The sequence below is a fragment of the Heteronotia binoei genome, chromosome 17 (genome assembly GCF_032191835.1).
Source record: "Heteronotia binoei isolate CCM8104 ecotype False Entrance Well chromosome 17, APGP_CSIRO_Hbin_v1, whole genome shotgun sequence".
Classification (NCBI taxonomy): Eukaryota; Metazoa; Chordata; class Lepidosauria; order Squamata; family Gekkonidae; genus Heteronotia; species Heteronotia binoei.
Genome location: NC_083239.1, coordinates 3095117 through 3123072, shown reverse-complemented (window position 1 = coordinate 3123072; position 27956 = coordinate 3095117). Strand labels below are relative to the sequence as shown.

At 44.1% G+C, this 27956-nt stretch overlaps 1 protein-coding gene across 1 annotated transcript in view; it reads right to left on the bottom strand.

Moving 5' to 3' along the window:
- SEMA3A (semaphorin 3A) overlaps positions 1 to 27956 on the bottom strand; it is a 302131-nt gene that overhangs the window by 211818 nt on the left and 62357 nt on the right. Inside the window, exons 2-3 of the mRNA XM_060258129.1 lie at positions 13327 to 13484; positions 1154 to 1216 (exon numbers count right to left, since the gene is read on the bottom strand). Coding sequence (XP_060114112.1) covers positions 1154 to 1216; positions 13327 to 13484 — 221 coding nt within the window. The remainder of the gene's footprint in view (positions 1 to 1153; positions 1217 to 13326; positions 13485 to 27956) is intronic.

Below are 27956 nucleotides of genomic sequence, written 5' to 3'. Positions count from 1 at the left end.
TAGCTAGACTATATGGCTGTTAACCATCTCAGATTATCTGCCTCCCCTCTAAAGTCTTACAGAAGATGTTGTGATCTTGTAGGTGAAGATTCAGTTCTTCTGCTTCCTCACAAATAAACTGTGCCTCTCTTGTGTTTTCATTATGACATAAAACAACTCATTTGTAAGGACTTTAAAATACAGAGACTATAAGCTGTTCACTGTTTGAATGTATGACTTGATACAGCATTAGGATACAGACCAGTAGCAGCTACCATTATGAATATCTTAGTGAACCATCTCTAAATATCAAGCCTCTTATAGGTACACCTGTGTGTAAGGTCCTCTTTTTCCTCTGCTACTGAAAGCACAGTGATTTCCCCTTTGGCCTTTTCAGAATGTTTCATCTTCATCATGGTAAGTGTTCCATGATTTTCCCCCCTTCTTAGTCAATGCTGCTACCCAGGGGTCATTTTGTAGAAAAAGAGGTGGTGGAGCTCATCCAGGGATTGTTATGCAGTTGCACCTACTATTCAATGGACAAGGTAGGTAGGTGGGGAGGAGGAGGGGGGCCGTCAGAAAGGTTCAGGAGCTGTGCTTCGGTGAGCTCCTGCTGAATTCAAGGCCTGCTGCTACCGTTTTCCAGCAGTTTTCTCTCCAATAGTTGGATTATACGGGAGAGAAAAGGGACATGGATGAAGCAGAGCCCTTGCAAATAAAATACGCATAAAATAACTGTTTCCTTTTTCTCTTTTGAGAAAACACAATGGAGGATTAACATCACTAAGGCATCAATGTGTTCTTTTCAGGGAAGATTCTGGGAGGCTTTCAAGGCAACTTCTTGACGTTAATGAGACTTGTTGTATTCACAATGGTCTGTCTATTCAGTGTTCACTGCAAATTGAGGACTTAAATCATTACAAAAATGAGGTCAAACTTGTATGAACTCTTAAATAAGGGGACAATTAGGTACTCATGCCTTTACATGTAAACCTACCCTGCACGGCGTTACACAGAGTAAAAAATAAGCTACTCGTGTCTACAACTACCAGAAAGAATTCTTAAGGGGGAAACACCATGCTTTAATATTTAAAAAGATGAAAGTTCATGAAATATTGACTAGCCGTACAAAAGAGGAAGGTGGAATAAAGAAACTATAAATATTTTCACTTACCAGAATATCTTTTCCAGCCCACTTGCATTCATCCCTACGGGCAGGAGAGACAGGCCAGATAATCTAAAGGAGTAAAATAAAAGTCATTTCAGATCATTTTGTACTTAAAACCATTTGGAAATTGTATGCGGTGCTCATTGCCAGGGATATCTGAGTAAAATGCTTTCTTTGATATCCATCGATGTGAATAAAGTACCAAGATCGTATTTATTTATACTTATACCTGGCCATTCCTCTCAGCTCAAGGTAGCTTACATATTAGCAACCATTGTTATTCTTGCCTTTTGCAAGACAAAAGATACTGAGAGTCTGCAGCTATATAACAAACCCAGACCAATTTCCCACTCACTTTACACCTCACACCGCTCTCGTGTTCCCCTTCTCAGCGAGGCTTCCTTCCGATTTCACACTATCTGCCTTGGGGCTGCAGCTAGGGTCGGCTTTTTCATGCCATAAACAGAAACTGGTTTTTAGAGGTTTCTGTTTGCCACGTGAAAAAGCCAGTCCCAGACGAATCAGACTAAAAGCAGCTCCCATATCAGAGTGAAGTAGCAAGGTTTGCACCTGTGGCTGATGAGGCAGTCTCACATGGCTTGGCCAGAAATTTCTCACAGCTTGGTCAGATTAAAAACAACCAAGATGGAAGTGATGCACTACTTCTAATGAGAGGGTGGGATCTGACTCAATGAAGACTACCACAGGGGGAGAAAGTGGCCTTGAAGCAGTCCCATAGCTAGGGGCTGCAGGGGGATAGAGCCATGGTGGCCACAGGGGGAAGGGATCATGGGGGGCACAGGGGGAGGGGGCCACAGGTATGAGAGCAGGAAGCTGGAGAAGTCAGGGACTGCCCCTCTCCCTTCCTGTGTGATTTAAATTTAAAAGATTCTGGGACACATTCGATCGTGGTTCCCTGTTAACTGAACTCCTGACCATGGGATGGACTTCACCTGTCAAAGTCTGGTAGAAGGTGTTTGGCAGAAACCTAGAGAGAGTCATCAAGAGGGCTTTAAACTTAAGGGGAAGGAGATGACCAACATAGGGATTTAAATGAAAGAGAGCAAACAATGGAGGTCTGCCTAGGAGGGACGGGTCTAATGGAGCCAAAGGTGTGAGGCTTCAGGTGTCTATGTACCAATATTCAAAGCTTGGGCAATAAGAAGGAAGAGCTTGAGCTTCTTATGCAAATAGAGGGATATTATTTAGTAGGCATTACAGAGAGTTGGTGGGATAATTCCCATGACTGGAATGTAGTAGTGGATGGATGAATTGTTCAAGAAAAACTGAAAGGGTCAAAGAGGAGGTGGAGTGGCATTGTATGTGAGGAGCAGTGTTCTCTCTAAGCTGAGTTAGCATGAGCTAGCTCACAGATTTTTAGCTTCCAGCTCACACATTTTTGTCTTAGTTCAGGAAAGATGACCCCAGAGCACACTAATTTATACGGTAGCTCACAACTTTAATGCCAGTAGCTCACAAAGTAGAATTTTTGCTCACAAGACTCTGCAGTTTAGAGGGAACATTGGTGAGGAGAGGATTAGTTTGTCAGGAGATACTGGAGGAGGAGGGCAACAGACCAGTGCAAAATGTCTGGGTGAGGACAAGGGAAAGAAGGTCAAAAGGTATTGTGGTTGGGGGTCTGCTAAAGGCCTCCAGGATGAGGAGGTGGATGCTGTCCTCTTTGAACCAGCTTGACAGGGTATCCAAACAACATGACCTGGCAATTATGGGTGACTTCAACTTCCCTGATGTGTGATGGAAGACACTCTGTAAAGTATCCACAGTCACATTCATTCTTGGCCTGTCTGGCTGACAACTTCCTTTATTAAATGGTGGAGCAAGCTACAAGGGGCTCAGCCATACTTGACTTAATATTTACCAACAGACAAGAGATGGTAGATGGGGTGAAGGTGATGGGGACATTAGGGGGAAGTGACCATGTCCTGCTAGAATTCCTTTTGCTGTGGGGGACCAAGAAAGTTGGTACCCATGCATCTATGTTGGAGTTCAGACTTTAGGGCAGACTTTAATAAACTCAGAGACATGATGAGAATTATTCTATGGGCAAGACTGCAGAAATAGAAAGGAGCAAGTGAGGGGTGGCCTGTCCCAAAACAAGAGCTCTTGCAAGCTCAAGCCATTACTATTACTCTCCCAAAACAAGAGCTCTTGCAAGCTCAAGCCATTACTATTACTCTCCCAAAACAAGAACTCTTGCAAGCTCAAGCCATTACTATTACTCTCCCAAAACAAGATCTCTTGCAAGCTCAAGCCATTATTATTCCAACTATTATTTTTGGAAGGCAAAATAGTAGCGTTAAAACAACTTAGGCTATTTGGTTGTCTTGTATGTGCTTAAAAGCTAAGAATTCTGATGTGGGGGGGGATTTTTCAGTTAACTGCTCCCGGTTTCTCTGATAACCATGATGGTGGAGCTTTTTACATGTTCTGATGGTAATCTGTATGCTAATTAAGATTTGGATGTTTATCATATGCTTTTTTGTTGTTCTAGCTACAATTATCTTAAGGGAATGGGGGGAAGGGGAGGGAGAGAGTCAGCGTGAGATTGAATTCTATAAATGGGATTTGTTTGTTGTTGTAGTAGTAGTATGGTATAAATCTAGATTAGAAAATAAATTCAGGGTGGATTGGTGGTTTAATAGGGATGGGATAATGAATTTCTTTGTTATAGAACTAATATTGTTGTGGATTAGTTGTCTAGAAAATGCAAGGAGGATTCTCTCTTTTTAACTGAGGTTACAAACACAGGTACTTTTAATGAATTCTACTAATACGAATGTTTTTAATAGTTGGGTTTCAAAACTGCATTGTTACTGTTTACATGACTGGTGGAGGTACTATTGTTCCACGTCATTGTTAATTGTGAAGAACAGGTTGAATGAACTGTGAATTTGTAATTCCACTATACGTCTTAACTTTTAATATGGAAGACCTTTTTTGTATTCTACAGAAATTCTACTCCTGGAAAATTTCTGTTAAAATCGGGAAAAAGAGAAAAAAGGGAGTTTTGAATGGATAAGAACATAAGAGAAGCCATGTTGGATCGGGCCAACGGCCCATCCAGTCCAACACTCTGTGTCACACAGTGGCAAAAATTTTTATATATACACACACACTGTGGCTAATAGCCACTGATGGACCTGTGCTCCATATTTTTATCTAAACCCCTCTTGAAGGTGGCTATACTTGTGGCCCCACCACCTCCTGTGGCAGTGAATTCCAGTGAATAGTTTGGTTTTTAAAAATTAATATCCCTAACATTGCTCTTAGGAATTGGGTAAGATATTCTCAATAATATAATTTACTTGATTGCTGGAAAAAACTCTATGACAGATCTGAGAGATTTATGAAAAATAATCTATATAATATATGGTTCTACATTTCTTAGTGTAGAGATTGCACATTTATGCTTCCTTTAGATCTGTCACTAAAATCTACTGGGAGGATGTTAACAGTATGAAGTTGTTTCAAATCAGTGGCTTTTTCTTAACTTTATTAAAATGTCAAAATATTCTTATTATATATTCTTGGTTACTAATAATACAAAAGTGTTTTTACATTATAAAACAGAGAGTATTGTGATTGGGGGTCTTACTATCTCCAGCCAACGGATGTACTGGAGTCAGAACGTACACTGAAATATCTTAACAGATATATCTTTCAAATTTCAATTGTTATACTATTTTTCAACTATCAAATAGATATTTGTATGTTCCTTAAAATACTGAATTATTTAAAAATCTGTCTAGATAATATATGGAAATATTTTAAATATGTATCCTACATGATGGTCTTATTAGCTCACCTCAACCGTATTATCAACTCTTATGTTCATGATGATCAAATTGGATTTTATCATAAACTGAGATATGGCAGACATTTTATCTGGAAAACAATAGGTATAATCCATTATTGTAAGTCCCATCGATTAAGATCTTCATTAATTTTATCTTTGGATATTGAAAAGGCATTTTGATACAATATGATGTCAAACATAATATCTACATAACCTTCCGGAGAAGATAAATTTTGGTAACAATTTTAAAAGAGCTATATGAACAAGCTACTTCTCACCAAAGGCCAGTCTGCATATTAATGGTTTATGTTAATCTCCAATACCACTGCATAGAGGAACTAATCAAGGATGTCCGTTATCACCATTACTCTTTTCTTTGGCTACAGAGCCACTAGCCCAGTCAATTAGTAAAGGTATCTAAATAAATAAGATAAACATCAAAACCAGTCTATTTCCAGACAACATGGCAATTTATAGTAAAGGTAGTAGTAAAGGTATCTAAATAAATAAGATAATTTATTTATTTGGAATTTATATCCCGCCCTTCCCACCAGGTGGCTCAGATAAACATCAAAACCAGTCTATTTGCAGACAACATGGCAATTTATATTTCAGACCTGTCTGTGTTGCTTCCTGAATTATTCAACACAATACAGGAATTTTGTGTAATGGCAGGACTCCAGATTAATCAAGCGAAAACTGTATTATATTCTATTAATCTTAATATAAATATCACACTAAAAAATAGTACCCTTTTCAATGGGTTTGTGATTACTGGAGGTACCTGGGGGTTAAAAATACCTCTAAAACTTGCAGACTTGGCTAAACATAATCATTTGGAAGTAAATAAAAATGCCTTGGACATCCTTCAGCAATGGAATAAAAAATTATTACCATGGCCTGAAAGAATCAATATAATAAAATCATTCGTTCTATCTAGATTTATTTTTATCTTCAGGGTGCTGCCCATATATATACTAGTAGCTCTCCTTTGTGGATGGCAAAGAATTTTGAATAATTTCTTTTGGAATTTTAAAAAACCTAGAATTTCCTTCCAAACCATCTGCAGACCTCTTTCATACAAAGGCCTTGTAATTTCAGTTTTTCAACTGTATTAGAAAGAAATACAACTAGCAAATCTGACCAAACATTATCATCAAGGCATTTTTTGTAGCAGGAACTCCTTTGCATATTAGGCCACACATCCCTGATGTATCCAATCCTCTAGGAGCATGCATGGCTCTTTTTACAGGGCCTACTGTAAGCTCTTGGAGGATTGGCTACATCAGGGGTGCGTGGCCTAATATGCAAAGGAGTTCCTGCTACAAAAAAAAGCCCTGATTATCATTCTTCTTATTGGGCAGATTGGGAAAAAAATTGAAAATAGTTATTTCATTTCCAGCTCATTCTGGGATGCTTTATGGTCTAGCCACACTAAACAAGTTTCCAGTGACATACTACGTCCTTTATTGGACACCACTTTCAAGACTTGAAATGGAATAAGAGAACAGCTTGCTCTTTCAGTGTCACAGTTGCAAATTTTTTTGGATCAATCTTGGTTCGAGCCAGGTAATTCTACCCACTCTTACCCTCTTTGTCAATCCTTGAATTTGACAAGACTTATAGATGTTGCAACTAATGGAAAGTTAAAAGAAAACGCAGGTTTGGAACATGAAGGTGAATTTTGCCTCCCAGTTTGAAGATCAAGAAAGATATTAACAGACCTTTAACAAAATTTAAATACTGCCTTTCTTAATAAAGGTCCAATATCAGTGCTTTATAAATCATTGGGCATGAAGCACTGGGACAGCTTGAGGGAGTGCCGTTAACACATAAGAGCAAAAGACCAGCATGCTTAGAGCCAGTCTTGGCAGATGTGGGAGTGCAGAGTCGAGAGACATGGAAGGAAGAGTTACCTGGCATTCTGCGGTACTGAAAATGTAGGACTTGGGGAAAGTGCTAGTCATAGTGAGGATGCAAGTGGGTGGAATGAAGAAATTAGAGACAGAGGGACTTAAAGCTCCAGGGGCAAAGTTCTCCAGAAGGCTGCAAGGAAGGGCATTGGACTGAAGAAAGACTCTTGGAACAAAGCAGAACTGAAAATGGAGAGACTGAAACATTGGTGGGAGGGTACAGAAGTGTACCCTTTCTAATCCAGGTGGCAGATTTGAGAACCAGTTTGGTGTAGTGGTTAAGTGTGCAGACTCTTATCTGGGAGAACAAGTTTCAATTCTCCACTGCTCCACATGCACCTGCTGATATGACCTTGACTCTGTAACAAGTTCTTGCAGAGCTGTTTCTCTCAAGAGCAGTTTCTGTTAGACCTCTCTCAGCATCACCTACCTCACAGAATGTCTGTTTTGGGGAGAAGAAGGAAAAGGAGATTGTGAAACTCTGAGTGAAGGGCAGGATATAAATCTAATATCCTCCTCCTCCTGTGCTGGGTTTTAGAAGAAAGCAGGTTAACTAGTCTCTCACCAGGTTCTGGGCAGCTTGAGAAGTGGCAGTGAAGTCATGGTGTCCCTTGGGTAGCTTGTGATAACACTTCACACCTTTTCTCAGGAGCCTCCCTCCATTAGGCTGTCCCACAGGATGGAGGGATGGAATTAAAAAGGGCGGCACAGGGTTCCCCTTCATTTCATAGCTCTTGTAGGAGCTGTATTTACTAACCTTGGTGCCAAGGCAGAGAGAGATACATAATGATGCAAATGGTGGTCAGTGATGTATATGATACATGAGTGATTCCTTTTCCCACTTGTGCCAAAAAATCATTCCCTAACCTAGGAGTGTCGAACTCATTTGTTTTGCAGTTCAGATCTGACATAAATGCCACTTTCTTGGGCTGAGCCATGCATACCATAAAATGTAACACGAGGTACCAGAGATATAAGCTTTATAAAGGTGATTTCAGGTGCTGAATGGCAAAAGCAGGCAAATGACAATAGCAGGCTTGATTGGATTAGGTGTGATATGCAGAGGGGTAGTAGGTTTGGAGATACCAGCACTGGTAACGAGACAGGAAACCTAGGTCTCGGTTCCATCTGGGGGATTCAGTCCCGAAGGATGCAACTAAATGAGCTGTGCTTTGCTGGTCCTTGTATGTCTGACACTGGAAACAACAACATTCTGTTGCCAGCATAAGCATAGGAGAGCCAGTTTGGTGTAGTGGTTAAGTGTGCGGACTCTTATCTGGGAGAACCGGGTTTGATTCCCCACTCCTCCACTTGCAGCTGCTGGAATGGCCTTGGGTCAGCCAGAGCTCTCTTATCTGGGAGAACCGGGTTTGATTCCCCACTCCTCCACTTGCAGCTGCTGGAATGGCCTTGGGTCAGCCATAGCCCTGGCAGAGGTTGTCCTTGAAAGGGCAGCTGCTGTGAGCGCCCTCTCCAGCCCCACCCACCTCACAGGGTGTCTGTTGTGGGGGAGGAAGGTAAAGGAGATTGTGAGCCGCTCTGAGACTCTTCGGAGTGGAGGGAGGGATATAAATCCAATATCTTCATCTACCTCACAGGGTGTCTCTTGTGGGGGAGGAAGGGAAAGGAGATTGTGAGCCGCTCTGAGACTCTTTGGAGTGGAGGGCGGGATACAAATCCAATATCATCAGCAGCAGCGCTCTTACAAAGGAATTTTAAGGGGAGATTAGAAAGAGAGACGGATAAATTGCAATTGATAATGAAGCTCAAGACAAGGCATCCTCCGGGACTGAACTGAGAGCTACTTTTCCTGTCTCATTAGCAATGTGTACGATTATCATTTGGCATCACTCCACTCTCCAAGATATAAGGACCAGTCAAAGAGTTTTAATTCCTAATCAGGGGCTTTTAGAAAGAAATTTCAATCCAGGTAGGAACGGAGAAATCTAATCTTTAAAAACAAACTTTTCAGAAGAAGCCAAAATAACTTTCACAATGTAAATTGCACTTTTCAGAAGAACCCACCCAGCCACCCGCCCTCTGAAGAAGTGAGCTTGCACACAAAAAACTTAAACCTAGAATAAAACGTTGATTTGAAAGCTGCCATGGGACTTCAGTTTTGTTTTTTCTCTCTCACTCTCTTCCCCTCCCCTTCCTCCCCCAAAAGAGAAGGAGCAGCTCCAAGAAGGAAGTTCTCTTTCTGTGTGTGTGTGTGTGTGTATGTGTGTGTGTGTGTGCAAGAGAGAGAGAGAGAGAAGCTTCTCATTGTGTCTCTACATGGAGGCAGCCACAGAGCTTTTGGAGGGGGGGAAGGCAAGAAGCAGGAAGCAAAGAGCCACTGAGGGAGCAGGGGAGGGGGGGAAGCAACTGTGGTTTCTAATGTCAGCAGCAGCCTTGGAAAAGGAAGCAGAAGTTGCTCAGGGACAAGATTTGAGCCCTGTGCAGCCAGATCATGTTTGACACTCTTCCATCAAGCTATTAAGCGTTCTGTCTCTTGAGGTGTGCCCTATTAGCAAGGTGTGAGATGGTAAAGTCATTGTTCTTCTTCAGTCAGAGTAATTAGCTTATGTACACAATGCGCTATGTATTCGGGATTTATGGCTCATCCCTTGGCTTCCTAATTCTTGCCAACTATGAGCTTGCAACTGGGTTCCAAACTAGTAGAGTGTAGTTCCACTGGTTGAACTACTACTGGGGTGAATTCTAGGATGGAGGGAATTTCTCTACAAGGACCAGCAAAGCACAGCTCTTGCTTTCATCTCCTACTTGTGAGCTTCCAAGATGCATCTGGCTAACAGCTGCTGAAACGATATTCTGGACTTGATGGTCCAATTTTGCCGTGCTCTTATGCTCTTATTTCAATCAAAGGCCACAAAACTGCTGCATGTGTAGTAATGGTCTCTGTGTGAGTCAGTCCTAAATTCTCACCATCTCAGAAAACATGTTTATATTATAGTAGCACTTCTTTTTAAAATTCCAGATGTTTTCTGCATTATGCTCTGAATCCCACAGAGAATCCAAATAAATAACCAGGCTCCGTTATGCTTGTTCTAAAGAGAATAGAAAATACTTCATTCTGATCCTTGTCCTTAGAGAATATAAAGGAATACCCTAGACTTCTTTCATAGTAAAAGTCCCAGTATATTTATGACTAGTGCTCATGGAAACCAACAGGCTTAAAAACAACACGAAGTAAGAAACAACTTCACCGGTACTGAAGTTAAGCTTCTTTTGTTCATTTAGTGTCTGTGACTCGTTCTCTCTGACTTTCAGACACACACATAGAAACACTGCCCTATTTGTCCCAAACATAGTAAAACTGCTGCATTTCAGTTGCATTTTAGTGTATACCAAATATATACTCATTAGGAAAAAAAATAAATAAATGATGAATCACCTTTAATTGTAAGAACACACACACATGTATTGAGGAATACAGCTGAAATGTACATCAGCTTCTAATGCAAGGACACAATCTGTAGCTAAACAGACATCTTGCATCTTGAGCAAAGTACTCTCACCAATCTGTCATCTCTCCATTTGTGTCCCATTTGTTATGTTTTATGAACAGCAGCGGCATGCTGCACAGAAGGAACCAAGGTCAAGAAGGGGAAAATGCAACCGGGGATCAAAGTCTTATCTGTCCATATCCTTCCGATCTCCACGCGCTTGTTTAGCAGTGGAATATTAGAACTGTCCATTCAAAAATCAAGAGAAACCCACTGGCAGTAGCTGATATAGTGTCAAATCTACACGTGAAAGCTCACATGCAGAAGGCTGCTGTTATGTTTCCACAGAATGGAATCTATACTTCACATTATCAAACTAAGGCAAGATGGTAAGCAAATATTATGGCCTCTAAATAGCACCAGCAGCAGCACACAGTCGCTTTTAGTGGCCTCCCATGTGAGAGTCATAATATATGAAAATCAATCCTTAATAAGTCCGATTATTTATTTATTTTTATTTTATCAGATTTATATCCCTTCCTCCCCTGACAGGATCAGGGCAGCTGGCAACAACAGATCAAACCACATAAAACATTAAAAAAAAACCCCAAAAATACACAATAAAATCATGCATACAGTTTACAATCACTAAAACCAAGAAGTGCATTTCCGATTATTCTGATGTTCTTGATTCAGTTAAAATGATTCAGAGAGATTATCAGTGCCATGACCCAATTATTTTTGTGAGGAATTTTGGGTTGTGGGGAGGTTGGTGCCCATCCCTACAATTAACTTCATGAACTATACAACCACACTATCAAATAATTTCTTTTCTGTTAATTAGTATCTCCTGATTGTTTCAGTTACCTTTACAAAGTGATTTTACTGAAGTCTCTCTCAAAGTATCACCGTTCAATTCATTCTTGACCCTATCAATGATTATTTGTCGGAGATGCTTTAGGCTGATTCTGCATGGAGCAGGGGGTTGGACTAGATGGTCTGTATGGCCCCTTCCAACTCTATGATTCTATGAAAAAATCCCTACAAGGAAGAGACATAGTTCATATCTCTTCAATTATTACTCAGGGTAGAAATAATACTAATAAAATTAAACTGTAATTACACCTGGACCCTTCTATGAACTCTCTCTTTGAGCCCCAATAAAGGAAGGTCATCCTAATTGCCAATGGCATAGGCACTTGCTAAAGGGAGTAACTTTACAATAATACCCGTCCTGATGCCTGCATTACTTCTCTTACTGGATTTTTCCCCAGGTATCCAATTTTAGTCTGAATCCCCAGACCTTTGAAAGAAAAGGTCCCCCTCCCCGGTATCCAAAGCGAGTATTTTACATGGCTTGTGCAAAGGTATCATCAAAAACAAGGGATATTATATCTTCCTGGTGACATTTTACTTCAGTTTATAGACACTGTTTTTTCACTTTCCTTGAAACTATCTTGATAAATAATCACTTATAAATATTTTAATAAAATAAATTAAATTATTTTATCAGACATATCACCCAGCAAATAATTTCTACATTTGTTTCAACTCGCACTGATTCGGAAGCCAAATTGTTAATGTGTCAGAACCCCTCCCAGTTTTCTGCCATGCATTATCGTTACAGACTGTAAGATGCCTCTGCCATAGCCCATTGACACAGATTGCTTGCCATGGTTTTCATCTCTTCTATTTCTATTTCCTTCTTCCTTCCCTGACCCTACCCTTCCCCCATTTCTTCTCCCACTTGCTCTGCTTCATGCCTGGCCATCTGAGAGATATCTCTTGTTCTTGGGAGAATTGAATTACATCATGAAATACATCCCCGTGTGAATTGCCTGTGATCTGGAAACACTCATATGTTAACCCCTCCCACACATGCCATCTGGCCACAGCCTCCAGATAACACCTTACCACTTAAACTGTGTAGTGTTTTGGTTAAACTAAAAAATAATGTCTTTTATTGCTTTGGCTAGGATGTTGGGTGTAAGAAGAAGAAGAAGAAGAAGATATTGGATTTATATCCCGCCCTCCACTCCGAAGAGTCTCAGAGCGGCTCACAATCTCCTTTACCTTCCTCCCCCACAACAGACACCCTGTGAGGTAGATGAAGATATTGGATTTATATCCCGCCCTCCACTCCAAAGAGTCTCAGAGCGGCTCACCATCTCCTTTTCCTTCCTCCCCCACAACAGACACCCTGTGAGGTGGGTGGGGCTGGAGAGGGCTCTCACAGCAGCTGCCCTTTCAAGGACAACCTCTGCCAGAGCTCTGGCTGACCCAAGGCCATTCCAGCAGGTGCAAGTGGAGGAGTGGGGAATCAAACCCGGTTCTTCCAGATAAGAGTCCGCACACTTAACCACTACACCAAAGTGGGGGGAGGGAGCATGGGATTATTTTAGAACAGTTTGCTTGGCTTTTGTTACTCCTGGCAATGCCCCACCAGGGGAGAGAACACTTGTAACAAATCATTAATAAAGTTTCATCTATTTTAGTGAAAGAGAAGCCTACCTGAGTGTTACTTGCAAATTTTACATTATGTGAGGAAAACCACTTCAGTTACTCAGAACAGACTCACAGGTTCTTTTTTGTATCATCACTTCCAATGTTACAACCCTGGCACAAGTTAAACCACAAACTTGGATGTAGGCTGAATGGACCATCTGTACCTAGGATTTGTTACTACAGGCTCGACACTGGAGCCCAGGGAATAACAAATCCATTCACATAGAAAATTAGCTATCCAGAAGAAGGGTTCTAGCCTAGCCTTCTTCCTCAAATGCCAGTTTTCTAAGTTGAAGAACCATGAAGACTAGGGGAAGCAAGCTGAGGGAGCATCTTATGTCAACCCTGAACTAACCAGAAGAATGAAGTGGAACAGTCAAGAATTGGGTTGACAGAGTAAGGGAGAAACAGGTAACAGTTGAAATGGTTGGTTGCCTGTTCTCCTCTATCTAGGTAAAAAGTCACTCTAACAAATGATAAAACTTTTGACATTACCTTTAGATATTCCTGGATGTTCACTAGGTTGAAAGAAAATATGTGATCCTTTGCTCCAACATAGAGCCGACTCCTCTCCTCATCCAAAAGGAATGTTTGGTAACTGGAACTATTGGCCAGACCATTGAAAGTGACTATATTGTCTGATTCAAACATTTCTGTGGAATGAGAAGCAAAAAGATCCTGGTTAATTTGAAGAATGACCACCACCTCAGCCCTGAATAAAAATAACCAAGTGGAACACCATGGCATCATTTTTACAATCCTTCCCCAGTGAGAAAAATAGAAAGGAAACCCAAGATACCACAGATGATCATAGCATCTGCCCGCACGTTATGATGCATTTTATCACATCTACACCCATTTAGAGGTCCGGGAAGCAAGAAAGTATAAAATTCCCCCACCGCATCTGCTAATACTACAGATTCTACAGTAATATGCCCACCAGGGTATTCCAAAGCAAACAAGCTTTCCACTTGATTTGTACAAGTTATGAATCTCGGGGAAAAAGCTGCACTGAAAAGAAAACAACAAAGAAGGAACGCTCAGGATTAAAAGACCCAATAAGCTTTGACTCTGACAGCATAAACACAGCCTTAAGAACAAGTGTTAACAACTCATGGGCATATTATACCCTAAGCCAATGGGAATGTATTAGAAACTAGGTAAATAAAAAACAGGGTAGTGCATAGTGATATATCTTTAATAAGATAATGGAAATACACAGCGCCTTTTTTTGAGCCGGAATGCTTTGGCAGCGTTCCAGCTGCCTTTGCAAGTGTTCCGGCTTCGCTCCGGCTCCTCTCGCCTGCTGCGCTTGAGGGTGAGCTGAGCTCATGGGGCCACCTGCATCCTTCAGGGGCCCCAGCTGTGCTTGTGCGGATGCCTCCCGGTGCCTGGGCTTCCTGCAGCCTTCGGGGGCCCAGCCTCGCTCCTGCTGCCGCCACCTGGCACCCGGGTCGCCTGCTGTCTTTGGTGGGCCCAGCTGCGCTCCTGTAGCTGCCTCCCAGTGCCCAGGTCATCTGCCGATTTTGGGGGCCCATCCAGCTCATGCTCCCAGCTGTACAGTCAACAGTATGTGGTGATGAGTAAGTCACTTTCTTTTTATTTCTTTCCTTTCTTTCCCCCCTCGTTCCATTTCTTTTCCCCTTTGTTCCAATTCTTATCCACCTTGTTCCATTTCTCCCCCTCTTCATTCTTTCCCCCGTTCTTTCTATTTCTTTCAATTTCTTTCCCCTCCTGATTTCATTTCTCCCATCTCTCGTTCAATTTCTCCCCTTCTTCGTTTTCCCCTTTCCCCTTATTTCCATTTCTTACTTTCAATTTCTTTCCCCTCCTGGTTCCATTTTTTCCCTGTTTCATTTCTCCCACCACTCATTCTATTTCTTCCCCTCTTCATTCCCCCCCCCCTCTTATTTTCATTTCTTTCAATTCCTTTCCCCTCCTGGTTCGATTTCTTCCCTGTTTCATTTCTCTCTCCTTCATCCCCCCACCCCCTTATTTCCATTTCATACCTTCAATATGTTTCCCCTCCTGGTTCCATTTATTTCCCCTCCTCGCTCCATTTCCCCCTCTTCCCCCCTTTCTATTTCTGCCATCTTCTGCAGAGTCTTCTTGGTGGTCTGCCTTCCAGGTACTGATTTACTTTAAAATGAAAAATCAGGAATCTGGAAAATCGCCCGGGGAATGCAAGTTCTCCCCCATTTTGTGGTGATGGCCCATTGCAAGGGCAGGAAAGTGAAACTGTAACAGGTAATGAAGAGAGGGCGGAACTGCTCAATTCCTACTTTTCTTCAGTCTTCTCTTCTGAGGGAAACAGTGCTCAACATGGCAAAAACAGATCACATAAGGAGAGCATGAAGTTCCAACCTAGGATCAGCAAAGGAGTAGTAGATAAACACCTTGTTTCTTTAAATGAGACTGTGGGCGTTTTCGCACTCACCTTCAGCCGGCGCGATCCCCCTCTTCACCGCGCAGGATCTGTGCGGATTTCGCACTAAATGCCGCGGAGCAGCCGGAAGAGCCGGAAACTCCCGGCGCAAAAGCCGCTCAAACGTAAACCGCCAAAAAGCAGTTTCCGTTTGCGCGGCTTTTGCGACGGGAGTTTCCGGCTCTTCCACGGCATTTAGTGCGAAATCCGCGCAGATCCTGCGCGGTGAAGAGGGGGGTCGCGCCGGCTGAAGGTGAGTGCGAAAACGCCCTAAGTCCTCAGGGCTAGATGAACTGCATGCAAGGCTTCTAAAAGACTCAATGCACAGCCGCCAAGAAGGTCTGGGCGCCTGCTCCGGCTGCAACGCCACTGAGGATGTTCTCCGCAGCTGAGAACGAAACGTCTGGAAGGAACTTTCTCCAGTAGAACACGGCACTTGATCCCGAAAGATTCTACAAACCCTAATGCTTCTAAAAGAGTTTGCAGGTGTAATTTCTGAGCATCCGGCTATTATTTTTGAGAATTCTTGGAGAACAGGAGAAGTGCTGGAAGATTGAGGTGGGCAAATGTTGTCCCCATCTTCAAGAAAGGGGAAAAGGAGGATCCGGGTAACAACCCACACATCTGCTTGACGTCTATACCTGGGAAAGTTTTAGAACAAATTATCAAACAATCAGTCCTGCAACATTTAGAAAGGATGGCTGTGATTACTAAGAGCCAGCACCCAAAGAGTGCTTGTGAATGGTTCCTCATCCTCTTAGAGAGGAGTGACAAGTGGAGTGCCTCAAGGATCAGTCTTGGGACCTGTTTTGTTCAACATCTTTATCAATGATTTGGATGAAGGAATAGAGAGGACGCTTATTAAATTTGCTGATGATACTAAATTGGGAGGGGTTGCAAATACAGTAGAAGACGGAAAAAGGATCCAGGATGAACTTGACAGGCTAGAAAACTGGGCTAAAACCAATAAAATGAATTTTAACAGGAATAAATGTAAAGTTCTGCATTTAGGTAGGAAAAATCCCATGCATAGTTATAGGATGGGGAAGATTTGTCTTAGCAGTAGTATGTGCAAAAAGGATCTAGGGGTCTTAGTGTATCATACGCTGAACATGACTCAACAGTGTGATATGGTGGCTAAAAAGGCAAATGCAATTTTGGGCTGTATCAACAGAAGTATAGTGTCCAGATCATGTGAAGTGATGGTATTGCTTTACTCTGCTCTGGTAAGACCTCACCTGGAGTATTGTGTTCAGTTTGGGGCACCACATTTTAAGAAGGATATAGACAAGCTGGAATCAGAGGAGGGCAATGATGATAGTGAGGGTTCTGGAGACCGAATCCTATGAGGAAAGGTTGAAGGAGCTGGGCATGTTTAGCCTGGAGAGGAGGTGGCTGAGAGGTGATATGAAGGGCTGTCATATAGAGGATGGTGTGGAATTGTTTTCTGTGGCCCCAGAGGGTAGGACCAGAACCAATGGGTTGAAATTAAATCAAAAGAGTTTCCGGCTCAACATTAGGAAGAACTTCTTGACCGTTAGAGCGGTTCCTCAGTGGAACAGGCTTCCTCGAGAGGTGGTGGGCTCTCCTTCCTTGGAGGTTTTTAAACAGAGGCTAGATGGTCATCTGACAGCAATGAAGATCCTGTGAATTTAGGGGGAGGTATTTGTGAGTTTCCTGCATTATGCAGGGATTTGGACTAGATGATTCTGGAGGTCCCTTCCAACTCTATGATTCTCACTTCTTCAGACTTATTTCCATTTATTTTTTGCATCTTCCTAGACTGAATCCTCCTGTACCAATGTGAGATCTAGGTTTCCTGCCTCATTACCAGCACTGATATATCTGTGCCTACTACCCCTCTGCATATTGCACCTTATCCAATCAAGCCTGCTATTGCTATTTGACATCTGAAATCATTTTTATAAAGTTTGTATCTTGGATACTTTGTGTTACATTTTATGGCCCATGTGGCCCAGCCTACCAAAGTGACATTTATGTCCGATCCGGCTCTCATAACAAATGAGTTCAACACCTTAGATATAGATTGTTTACAACACTCCTCTCACATGCTCAGGCTGAATGTACCCCCAAACATGACTCTTCCTGATCTGGATTGCTTTTGTCTTCAGCTGAAATTATTCCCAGCAGACTGGACTATCCCCTATCTCTCTGCACCAGTCAGAGTGCATGCCTGACCCCTCCCACCTATGCCCTTTCCCCTCTCTCCAAGCATGAAAAAGGAGAATATTATTTCCCTATTTGTCCTATAGTTAAGGAAAGAATTCTTCCTCAAAGAGTGATCTTGCTTGGTACTTCATCATATCTCAGGACTATACTTGCGTCAGGAACAGCCTGGACTCCCATTTAGCATTTGACGCAATGACCTTTGGATGCTTGCAGCCCAAATGCCTGGACCCATACCTCCTTTTAGGATATTTGGATTGGAAACTGTATTCTCTAATACCTGGTTACCTGGCATCCCGCCCCTCCTGAGTGGAAGAACTTGCTTAGTACTGGGGAGCTGTGTATTTGATATTATTACACATTTTATGACTGCTCTTCCTGTTGTATTGTTCCCTAAAATCAGGGCTTTTTTGTAGCAGGAACTCCTTTGCATATTAGGCCATACACCCCTGATGTAGCCAATCCTCAAACCCCTTCCAACCCTCCCAGCAATTAACACAGAACAATGGTCACATTCAACAGCCAGTTTCCTTATCACTACCCTTCCAGGAAGCCCCACCAAACAATGGGCACATCCACAAACCAATTGCCCTTTCATCACACCCCCTCCAGCCTAGAAATAGCAGCTCTCCAGCAGCCCTGGCCCCACTCAACGCACAGCAGCCAAGAAGGTCAGAGCGCCTGCTCCGGCTGCAACGCCACTGAGGATGTTCTCCGCAGCTGAGAACTAAACGTCTGGAAGAAAAACTTTCTCCAGTAGAACACGGCACTTGAGCCCGAAAAATTCTACAAACCCTAATCCTCCAAAAGCTTACAGGGCTGTTCTTACAGGGCCTACTGTAAACTCTTGGAGGACTGGCTACATCAGGAATGTGTAACCTAATATGCAAAGGAGTTCCTGCTACAAAAAAACCCCTGCCTAAAATAAATCCTATTTCTGATTTTTACTCTGTCCAGGTTTCAGTGTTTCCAAGACATTGATCCCAATATTTTTGAGTCACTGCTTAGATCGGTCGGCTTTTTTTTTAGTCAAGTGTAAAACTACGGTGCACTAGGTGAGTAGTATAAAGAAGGTAGTTTATCTGAATTTGGCTATTGTAGTATGGAGATGAACTCCAAGTGGAAAACAGGCCATTTTCATATAGACATTTGTCTACGGAACACATGAATTCTGACCATACCCATAAACATTTGGGACAGAGTCTAGTGAGCCTGGGAGTGGAGTCCACAGAAGATACCCTGTCTAACCCAATCCCAAGTATAACTCGAAGCACTGGAAGAAGCTGACCAGATGACTTAGACTAGCCATGGAGACGTCCATTCATACACTCTGTAAACACACCAACAACCTGCGAGGTACAAATAGGCATCCACTATGACCTATGAAAGTGCTGCACTGGCTACCTATTGCTTATCATATGCACTTCAAGGTGCTGGCTATTACATTTAAAGCCCTATATGGCTGAGGACCTGCCTACCTTGGGGACTGCCTTTCCCCGCATGTACCCCAGAGAGCACGTTGGTCAGTGTCACAAAACCTACTCTTGATCCCCAGCATTAAAGAGGCCAGGCTCAAGATGACCGGAACCAGGGCCTTTTATGTTTTGGCTCCTGGCTGCTAGAACAAGCTTCCGGAGGAGGTTAGGGCCCTGCGAGAGCTTTCACAGTTCCACAGGGCCTGCAAAATGATGCTCTTCTGCCAGGCATTTTTGAATTAAAATCTACGACAACAGAAAAAACAAATATTAAACCATCTGGCCCAAAAAGAAACAGACACTATTTGACCCACCTCGAACACTCTACTGTGACCTGGAACTGTAAGATCAAATTAGGGTTGCCAAGTCCAATTCAAGAAATATCTGGGGACTTTGGGGGTGGAGCCAGGAGACATTAGGGGTGGAGCCAAGATCAAGGCTGTGACAAGCATAATTGAACTCCAAAGGGAGTTCTGGCCATCACATTTAAAGGGACGGCACACCTTTTCAATGCCTTCCTTCCATAGGAAATAATGAAGGATACAGGAACCTTCTTTTGGGGCTCATAGAATTGGACCCCCGGGTCCAATCTTTTTGAAACTTGGAGGGGAGAGGCACTAGATGCTATACGGAAAATTTGGTGCCTCTACCTCAAAAAACAGCCCCCCCCAGAGCCCCAGATACCCACGGATCAATTCTCCATTATTTTCTATGGGAATAAATCTCCATAGGGAATAACAGAGTTCCCAGCAGACATTTCCCTCCCCTCCCCCCGCTGATGACCCTGAAGTGGGGGGAGGGTCTCCAAACCTGGGGATCCCCTGCCCCCACCTGGGGATTGGCAACCCTAGATCAAATAGCACCTTCCATTGTTGTATGATATTGTTTTATATGTTTTTATCACCCTATACAAGAACAAAGGGGAAAAGTCAGACTGCTCCAACTACCGGGGGATAACCCTGCTCTCCATCGCAGGCAAAATCCTTGCCAGAATACTCCTGAACAGACTGGTGCCCACCATTGCAGAAGAACTCCTCCCAGAGAGCCAGTGCGGCTTCAGAGCTAACAGGAGCACCACCGACATGGTATTTGTTCTCAGGCAGCTCCAAGAGAAATGCAGGGAACAGAACAAGGCTCTGTATGTGACTTTTGTCGACCTTACCAAAGCTTTCGATACCGTTAGCAGGAAAGGCCTGTGGCAAATCTTGGAACGTTTAGGATGTCCCCCAAGGTTCCTCAGCATGATCATCCAGCTACATGAAGACCAGCGAGGCCAAGTCAGACACTGCAACGACCTCTCGGAGCCCTTCCCAATAGGCACAGGTGTAAAGCAAGGCTGCGTTCTCGCGCCAACTCTCTTTACGATCTTCTTTAGCATGATGCTTCAAAGAGCCGCAGTAGATCTAGATGAGGACGATGGTGTCTACATCCGCTATCGCACCGATGGCAGCCTGTTCAACCTGAGGCGACTAAAGGCACACTCCAAGACAATGGAAAAACTCATCCGAGAGCTACTGTTTGCTGATGATGCTGCACTCGTCTCCCACTCGGTATCAGCTCTGCAGCATATGACGTCCTGCTTTGCAGAGGCTGCCAAGCTATTCGGCCTAGAAGTTAGTCTGAAGAAGACAGAAGTTCTCCACCAGCCTGCACCCCAGGAAGATTATCACCCTCCCTGCATCACTGTGGGTGAATCAGTTCTGAAGACAGTCCAGCAGTTCAGCTACCTGGGGTGCATCATCTCCTCAGATGCCAAGATCGACAAGGAGATTGACAACAGGCTGGCAAAGGCAAACCGTGCATTTGGCCGACTGCACAAAAGAGTGTGGAGCAACAAGCATCTGAAAAAAGGCACAAAGATCAATGTTTACAAAGCAGTTGTGATGACAACCCTCATCTACGGCTCCGAATCATGGGTTTTATACCGTCATCACCTGCGACTCCTTGAGCGCTTTCATCAGCGCTGCCTTCGCACCATCCTCAACATCCACTGGAGTGACTTTGTGACCAACACTGAAGTCCTCAAGCGGGCAGAGGTTACCAGCATCGAGGCACTGCTGTTGAAGACGCAGCTGCGCTGGGCAGGGCATATTTCTAGGATGGAAAACCACCGCCTTCCCAAGATTGCCCTGTATGGCGAACTCTCCACCGGCCATCGAAATAGAGGGGCACCAAAGAAGAGGTACAAGGACTCCTTGAAGAAATCCCTTAGCACCTGTCACATCAACCATCACCAGTGGTCTGACCTAGCCTCAGATCGCAAAGCATGGAGGCACACCATCCACCAGGCTGTCTCTTCCTTTGAGAACGCACGCATAGCTGGTCTTGAGGACAAAAGGAGATTGAAGAAGAATCGCACTGCTACAGGACCAACCCTAAATCAGACTTTTCCCTGCAGCCGCTGTGGCCGGACCTGCCTGTCCCACATTGGTCTTGTCAGCCACCAGCGAGCCTGCAGCAAACGTGGACTATTGCACCCTTCTTAAATCTTCGTTCGCGAAGCCAAGCCGAGAGAGAGAGAGATATGTTTTTATCTATGATGTACTTTATATTTTTAAGTGACGTCTATTAATACTGGTTTTTATGACCTTTCAATCTGAACCGCTCCGAGCCTGCTTCGGTGGGGAGGGCGGGATATAAGTCGAATAAATAAATAAATATGCACACACTCAGAGCCATCCCCTCTCATAAACAGACATACTACACAAGCAGATATCACCTATGATCACCACCCCCAATCCCCCTCAGATTACACAAAACTGATTTATACATATCCATGTCCAATTTATAGTTTAGCATGTCTAACACTTCGTCACACCTGCTAGCCTCCTCAGCTTTTGTTGTTTTCCGGTCTTTCTCTGCACCTCCTTTTTGCTTTATTTTTTTTTTAATTATATATGGGCAGGAACCCATATCTAAAAATCACAAATTGTGTTTTAGTGAAGAAATTAACTAGAGCATGATTGACCCAGATTTAATTTTGAAAGCATCCATTCAAAAAATTGTGCTGTCCTCAAACTGGAAAGAATCCCAGAAATGCACAGCATCTTGTGAGTGGTGCCAAATTACACAGGGACTGAGCAGAAGCAGGTTGTAAATTAAATGTGTCTGTGCAGAGGTTGTTTTGTAGAAAAATAGGTGGTGGAGCTCATCCAGGGATAATTATGCAGCTGCGCCTACTATTCAATGGACAAGTTAGGTAGGAGGAGGGAGGGCTGTCAGGAAGGTTCAGGAGCTACGCTCCTGTGAGCTCCTGCTGAATTCCAGGCCTGTGTCTGTGCATTAAAACTAGGGTTGCCAATCCCCAGGTGGGAGCAGGGGATCCCCCGGTTTGGAGGCCCTCCCCCCACTTCAGGGTCATCAGAAAGCTGGAGGAGGGGAGGGAAATGTCTGCTGGGTACTGTATTATTCCCTATGGAGATTTATTCTCATAGAAAATAATGGATAATTGATCTGCGGGTATCTGGGGCTCTGAGGGGGGGGCTGTTTTTTGAGATAGAGGCACCAAATTTTCAGTAGAGCATCTAGTGCCTCTCCCCAAAATATCCCCCAAGTTTCAAAAAGATTGGACCCGGGGGTCCAATTCTATGAGCCCCAAAAGAAGGTGCCCCTATCCTTCATTATTTCCTATGGAAGGAAGGCATTGAAAAGGTGTGCCGTCCCTTTAAATGTGATGGCCAGAACTCCCTTCGGTGTTCAATGATGCTTGTCACAGCCTTGATCTTGGCTCCGCACCTAATGTCTCCTGGCTCCACCCCCAAAGCCCCCAGATATTTCTTAAATTGGACTTGGCAACCCTAATTAAAACAGGGTATCCAATTGAATTGCTGGGGAATAACACAGAGATCATTAATATTTTGGGATAGTACATTTGTTATTATAGGTATACTATCATGGATTCTTTCCTCAACGCTGCCCGCCCCCTTGCTATGGTGTGCCGGGGTTGCCACTATATCTTGGCACCAAAGTGTTAAGGAGCATACAGGGAACCTTGTTCCCCACTCCCTGTGTTACCAGACCCAACCCAGCTGGGGAGCTGTTGGGGAAATCCAGGCTGGAATAATTCTCAGCCTTCCTGGTAGTTCTGCCCCCACTCCCTTTTTAGGACAAAGGCCAAGGAGAAGACAAGGAGAAACCCCTTTGCCCTTACCAGGATTAAAGGCTTGCAGCCCTGCAGGATAGCCTAACTGCAGCCATGTCCAATTTAGCCAGGCAGAGTATGACGCGATGTCTAACACACTGGACCCTTGGATAGCTCCAACAGGCAAGCTCAGGCAGGTGCTTTAAAAATAGTCAGGCTTTTATTACTAAGCAAGTCAAAGTTATAAAGGTAATTACGGAAGTTTCAAAAGAAAATAAAAACACTAACATAAACAACTAATACAAACAGGCGATTTACCGTGTGGTTCAAAAGCTTCGGCCCTCAGTTGGACAACATCTTGCCATCCTGAGACTGGCTGGAAGAGTATGGCCAGCAAGGCAGCATAACCCCTTGTAACGGATAAGGACTAAGTTTAGTTTTTACAAGCCCTGGTGATGTGGAAGGAGTCATAAGTGTGGCAGGATCCATCCTTGTTGTGGAGACACAGCCCAGTTGTGACCATTGCTGGCAGCTGCAAGGTCCTTTTATCTGAAAGGAGTTGGTGGTTCTTACCAACCTTGCAACTGGATGACAGTACCTGGGCTGGGGACGTGGCAGGCCCTACAAGAAGATGGAAGCAACTCCTGCTCGAGGCTGATTTTTCCAAGGACTCGCTCCAAGGACCTTTTGGTAACAAGCCGCAACTTGAGATTTACAAGCCTGTTTGCTACTGAAATGTCTTTTGCCGTTGCTTGGTACTGAATGTTTCTGTTCTATGCATCCTGTGTGTTTGAATGGGTTTTTTTTTTCTTAATTAAATGTAAAACTCCGTTTTTATATGTGCTGTGTGCTGAAGACTGTGGGTTTTTTTTTCCTGCTAAAGAGTGGGAATCAGCTTGTTGAAACCGATCCCAAGGTCAGTGGGACCAAACACCCCTGCCACACTCTCACACAAAAACATAGCATTTGAACCTGGGGTTCAAAGGGCAAAGCAGTAAATTTCCTCTGCCTGGCAATAGCATTCTATCACTAACCTGTGACCCTGATAAGGCTTGTGAAGTGCCTGGAATGAAAGGGGAGTTTGGGCACTTAGACATAGCAAGACAATTTCCGTTAGGTAAACATCCTTTGCCAGATGGCAGTAGGGATGTGGGAAAGAGGTGTAAGGAATGGAGGACAGCCAGGACTTTTGCTTGACATTACTTCAGCCATCTTAGGGTGGAAATAACCGTGCTTGACATACTGCTGCATGTTGGATGGATTTCCCTTGGGGAGGGGGATAAATTCCCCCACTAGCTAGCTGAAGAAGAAGAAGAAGATATTGGATTTATATCCCGCCCTCCACTCCAAAGAGTCTCAGAGCGGCTCACAATCTCCTTTCCCTTCCTCCCACACAACAGACACCCTGTGAGGTAGAAGATATTGGATTTATATCCCACCCTCCACTCCGAAGAGTCTCAGAGCGGCTCACAATCTCCTTTCCCTTCCTCCCCCACAACAGACACCCTGTGAGGTAGATGAAGATATTGGATTTATATCCCGCCCTCCACTCCAAAGAGTCTCAGAGCGGCTCACAATCTCCTTTCCCTCCCCCCACCCACAACAGACACCATGTGAGGTAGATGAAGATATTGGATTTAGATCCCACCCTCCACTCTGAAGAGTGTCAGAGCAGCTCACAATCTCCTTTACCTTCCTCCCCCACAACAGACACCCTGTGAGGTAGATGAAGATATTGGATTTATATCCCGCCCTCCACTCCGAAGAATCTCAGAGCGGCTCACAATCTCCTTTCCCTTCCTCCCCCACAACAGACACCCTGTGAGGTAGATGAAGATATTGGATTTATATCCTGCCCCCCACTCCGAAGAGTCTCAGAGCGGCTCACAATCTCCTTTACCTTCCTCCCCCACAACAGACACCCTGTGAGGTAGATGAAGATATTGGATTTATATCCCGCCCTCCACTCCGAAGACTCTCAGAGCGGCTCATAATCTCCTTTCCCTTCCTCCTGCACAACAGACACCCTGTGAGGTAGATGAAGATATTGGATTTATATCCCGCCCTCCACTCCGAAGAGTCTCAGAGCGGCTCACAATCTCCTTTACCTTCCTCCCCTACAACAGACACCCTGTGAGGTAGATGAAGATATTGGATTTATATCCCGCCCTCCACTCCAAAGAGTCTCAGAGCGGCTCACAATCTCCTTTCCCTTCCTCCCCCACAACAGACCCTGTGAGGTAGATGAAGATATTGGATTTATATCCCGCCCTCCACTCCGAAGAGTCTCAGAGCGGCTCACAATCTCCTTTACCTTCCTCCCCCACAACAGACACACTGTGAGGTAGATGAAGATATTGGATTTATATCCCGCCCTCCACTCCAAAGAGTCTCAGAGCGGCTCACAATCTCCTTTCCCTTCCTCCCCCACAACAGACACCCTGTGAGGTAGATGAAGATATTGGATTTATATCCCGCCCTCCACTCCGAAGAGTCTCAGGGCAGCTCACAATCTCCTTTACCTTCCTCCCCCACAACAGACACCCTGTGAGGTGGGTGGGGCTGGAGAGGGCTCTCACAGCAGCTGCCCTTTCAAGGACAACCTCTGACAGAGCTCTGGCTGACCCAAGGCCATGCCAGCAGGTGCAAGTGGAGGAGTGGGGAATCAAACCCGGTTCTCCCAGATAAGAGTCCGCACACTTAACCACTACACCAAACTGGATTGGTGGTGAGGCAGTGGGGCCTGGCAGGAGAGTTCAAGTACATCTATGTCAGGGGTGGTCAATGGTAGCTCTCCAAATGTTTTTTTGCCTACAACTTCCATCAGCCCCAGCCAGCATGGCCAATGGCTGGGGCTGATGGGAGCTGTAGGCAAAAAACATCTGGAGAGCTATTGTTGGCCACCCCTGATCTATATTGTAAGCATGAATGTGTAGAAATCAGAAGCTGTGCACATTATGCTTTCCTGTTATGTCATATGTTTCCTGCTATGTTATGTGGGGGGAAGTCTTATTCACAGTTCACCCAGCCAACAGCTACTAAATGCAAAGTTTCCCTCTTTATTACATATGCACTGATTCCTTTTTGACTTCAGGGGAAGCTAAACGTTGGTCAGGGAAAGGGCTGGTAGGACAGGGCACATAATGAAGGGCAATTACTGTTAGCTCTTCAGCTGATGCATGATGCTCTCCACTGTGATTCTGTATGGTACTGCTGTCCCTGAAAGAAAGCTGGTATCCTTTTCTATCAGTGCTGCAGTTATTGGCCTAAACACAGTCCCACCAAATGCCAGATTGCCAGATGGCTCTGCCCTTCCCTGCCAACATTTCTCTTTTTTAGATTGTTTTAGTTTCCAAATAAAATACAAACACATATGGTGCTGCCTTCTACTGTGTCAGAACACTGGTTCTTCAAAAACCATCTTGTCTATTCTGACTGATAGTGGCTCTCCAAGGTCTCAGGCTGAGTTATTTCACACTACAATGAGCCAGTTTGGTGTAGTGGTTAAGCTTGCGGACTCTTATCTGGGAGAACCGGGTTTGATTCCCCACTCCTCCACTTGCACTTGCTACCATGGCCTTGGGTCAGCCATAGCTCTGGCAGAGGTTGTCCTTGAAAGGGCAACTGCTGTGAGAGCCCTCTCCAGCCCCACCCACCTCACAGGGTGTCTGTTGTGGGGGAGGAAGGGAAAGGAGATCATGAGCGGCTCTGAGACTCTTTGGAGTGGAGGGCGGGATATAAATCCAATATCTTCCTCTTCATCATCATCTTCTTAAGTGGAGATACTGTAGACTGAACCTACATGCAAAGCAGGCAATGGTACAGTGAAGTGATGGGACTGTTTTACTCTGCTTTGGTTAGACTATTGTGTTCATTTTTGGGCACCACAATTTAAGAAGGCTATAGACATGCTGGAACATGTCCAGGAGAGTGCAACAAAGATGGTGAGGGGTCTCAAGTCCAAGTCCTATGCGGAAAGGTAGAAGGAGCTGGGTATGTTTAGCCTGGACTGGAGATGACTGAGGGGTGATATGATCACCATCTTCAAGAACTTGAAGGGTTGTCATATAGATGATGGTGCAGAATTGTTTTCTGTTGCTCCAGAAGGCCAAACCAAAACCAATGGGTTGAAATTAAATCAAAAGAGTTTCCAGCTAACCATTAGGAAGAACTTCCTGAAAGAACGGTTCCTCAGTGGAATAGGCTCCCTTGGGAGGTGGTGGGCTTGCCTTCTTTGGAGGTTTTTAAACAGAGGGTAGAAGGCCATCTGACAGCAATGTTGATTCTGTGAATCAGGCAGATCCTGAGAAGGAGGGCAGGAAAGGTTGCATCAGTGCTTCGTTCTTGTGGCCCTTCCTTTCTTACATGCTGTTAGCCTTGGACCCCCTCTCCCTCCATTATGGACTATAGTTCTCTGGCCCTGATGCCAGGCTTATATGGATTTACAGTTATAATGGACTATGATCACTTAAAATCATATGCTGACTGTACTATGGACATTCAGTCTTGATGGATGATAAGCATTTAGCCTCTGTGCCAACCCCAATATGGACATTTACCCTGCATGGACTATGCGACAGTGTTTTCAGCCAGGCTCCAGCCAGCTTCCTGCCTGTGCCTGCTATTGTGTGACTGTTTGTCCCTGCCCTGCAAAGAGGACTCCAGACTATACTTCCCAGATGAACTGTTCAGCCCTGCAGACAGCAATGGCATTCCTGTCACCTAAAAGAAAGCGCCAAGAGGCAGCCCTCACAGAAGCCATGTTTCTGAGATGCCCCAAAACAACAACTTCAGCTCCTGCAAACTGCCATGCAGAGGAGATGTTTGAACCACATACTACATTCCAAAGACCAGGCATGCTTTGGAGATGTAAATGAAGAAACCAGTGGTCAGCAGTAGACTTGCTGTGACATCTTCATGTCTAACAAAAGATTCTTCCTGCCAATCAAAAAGGCAA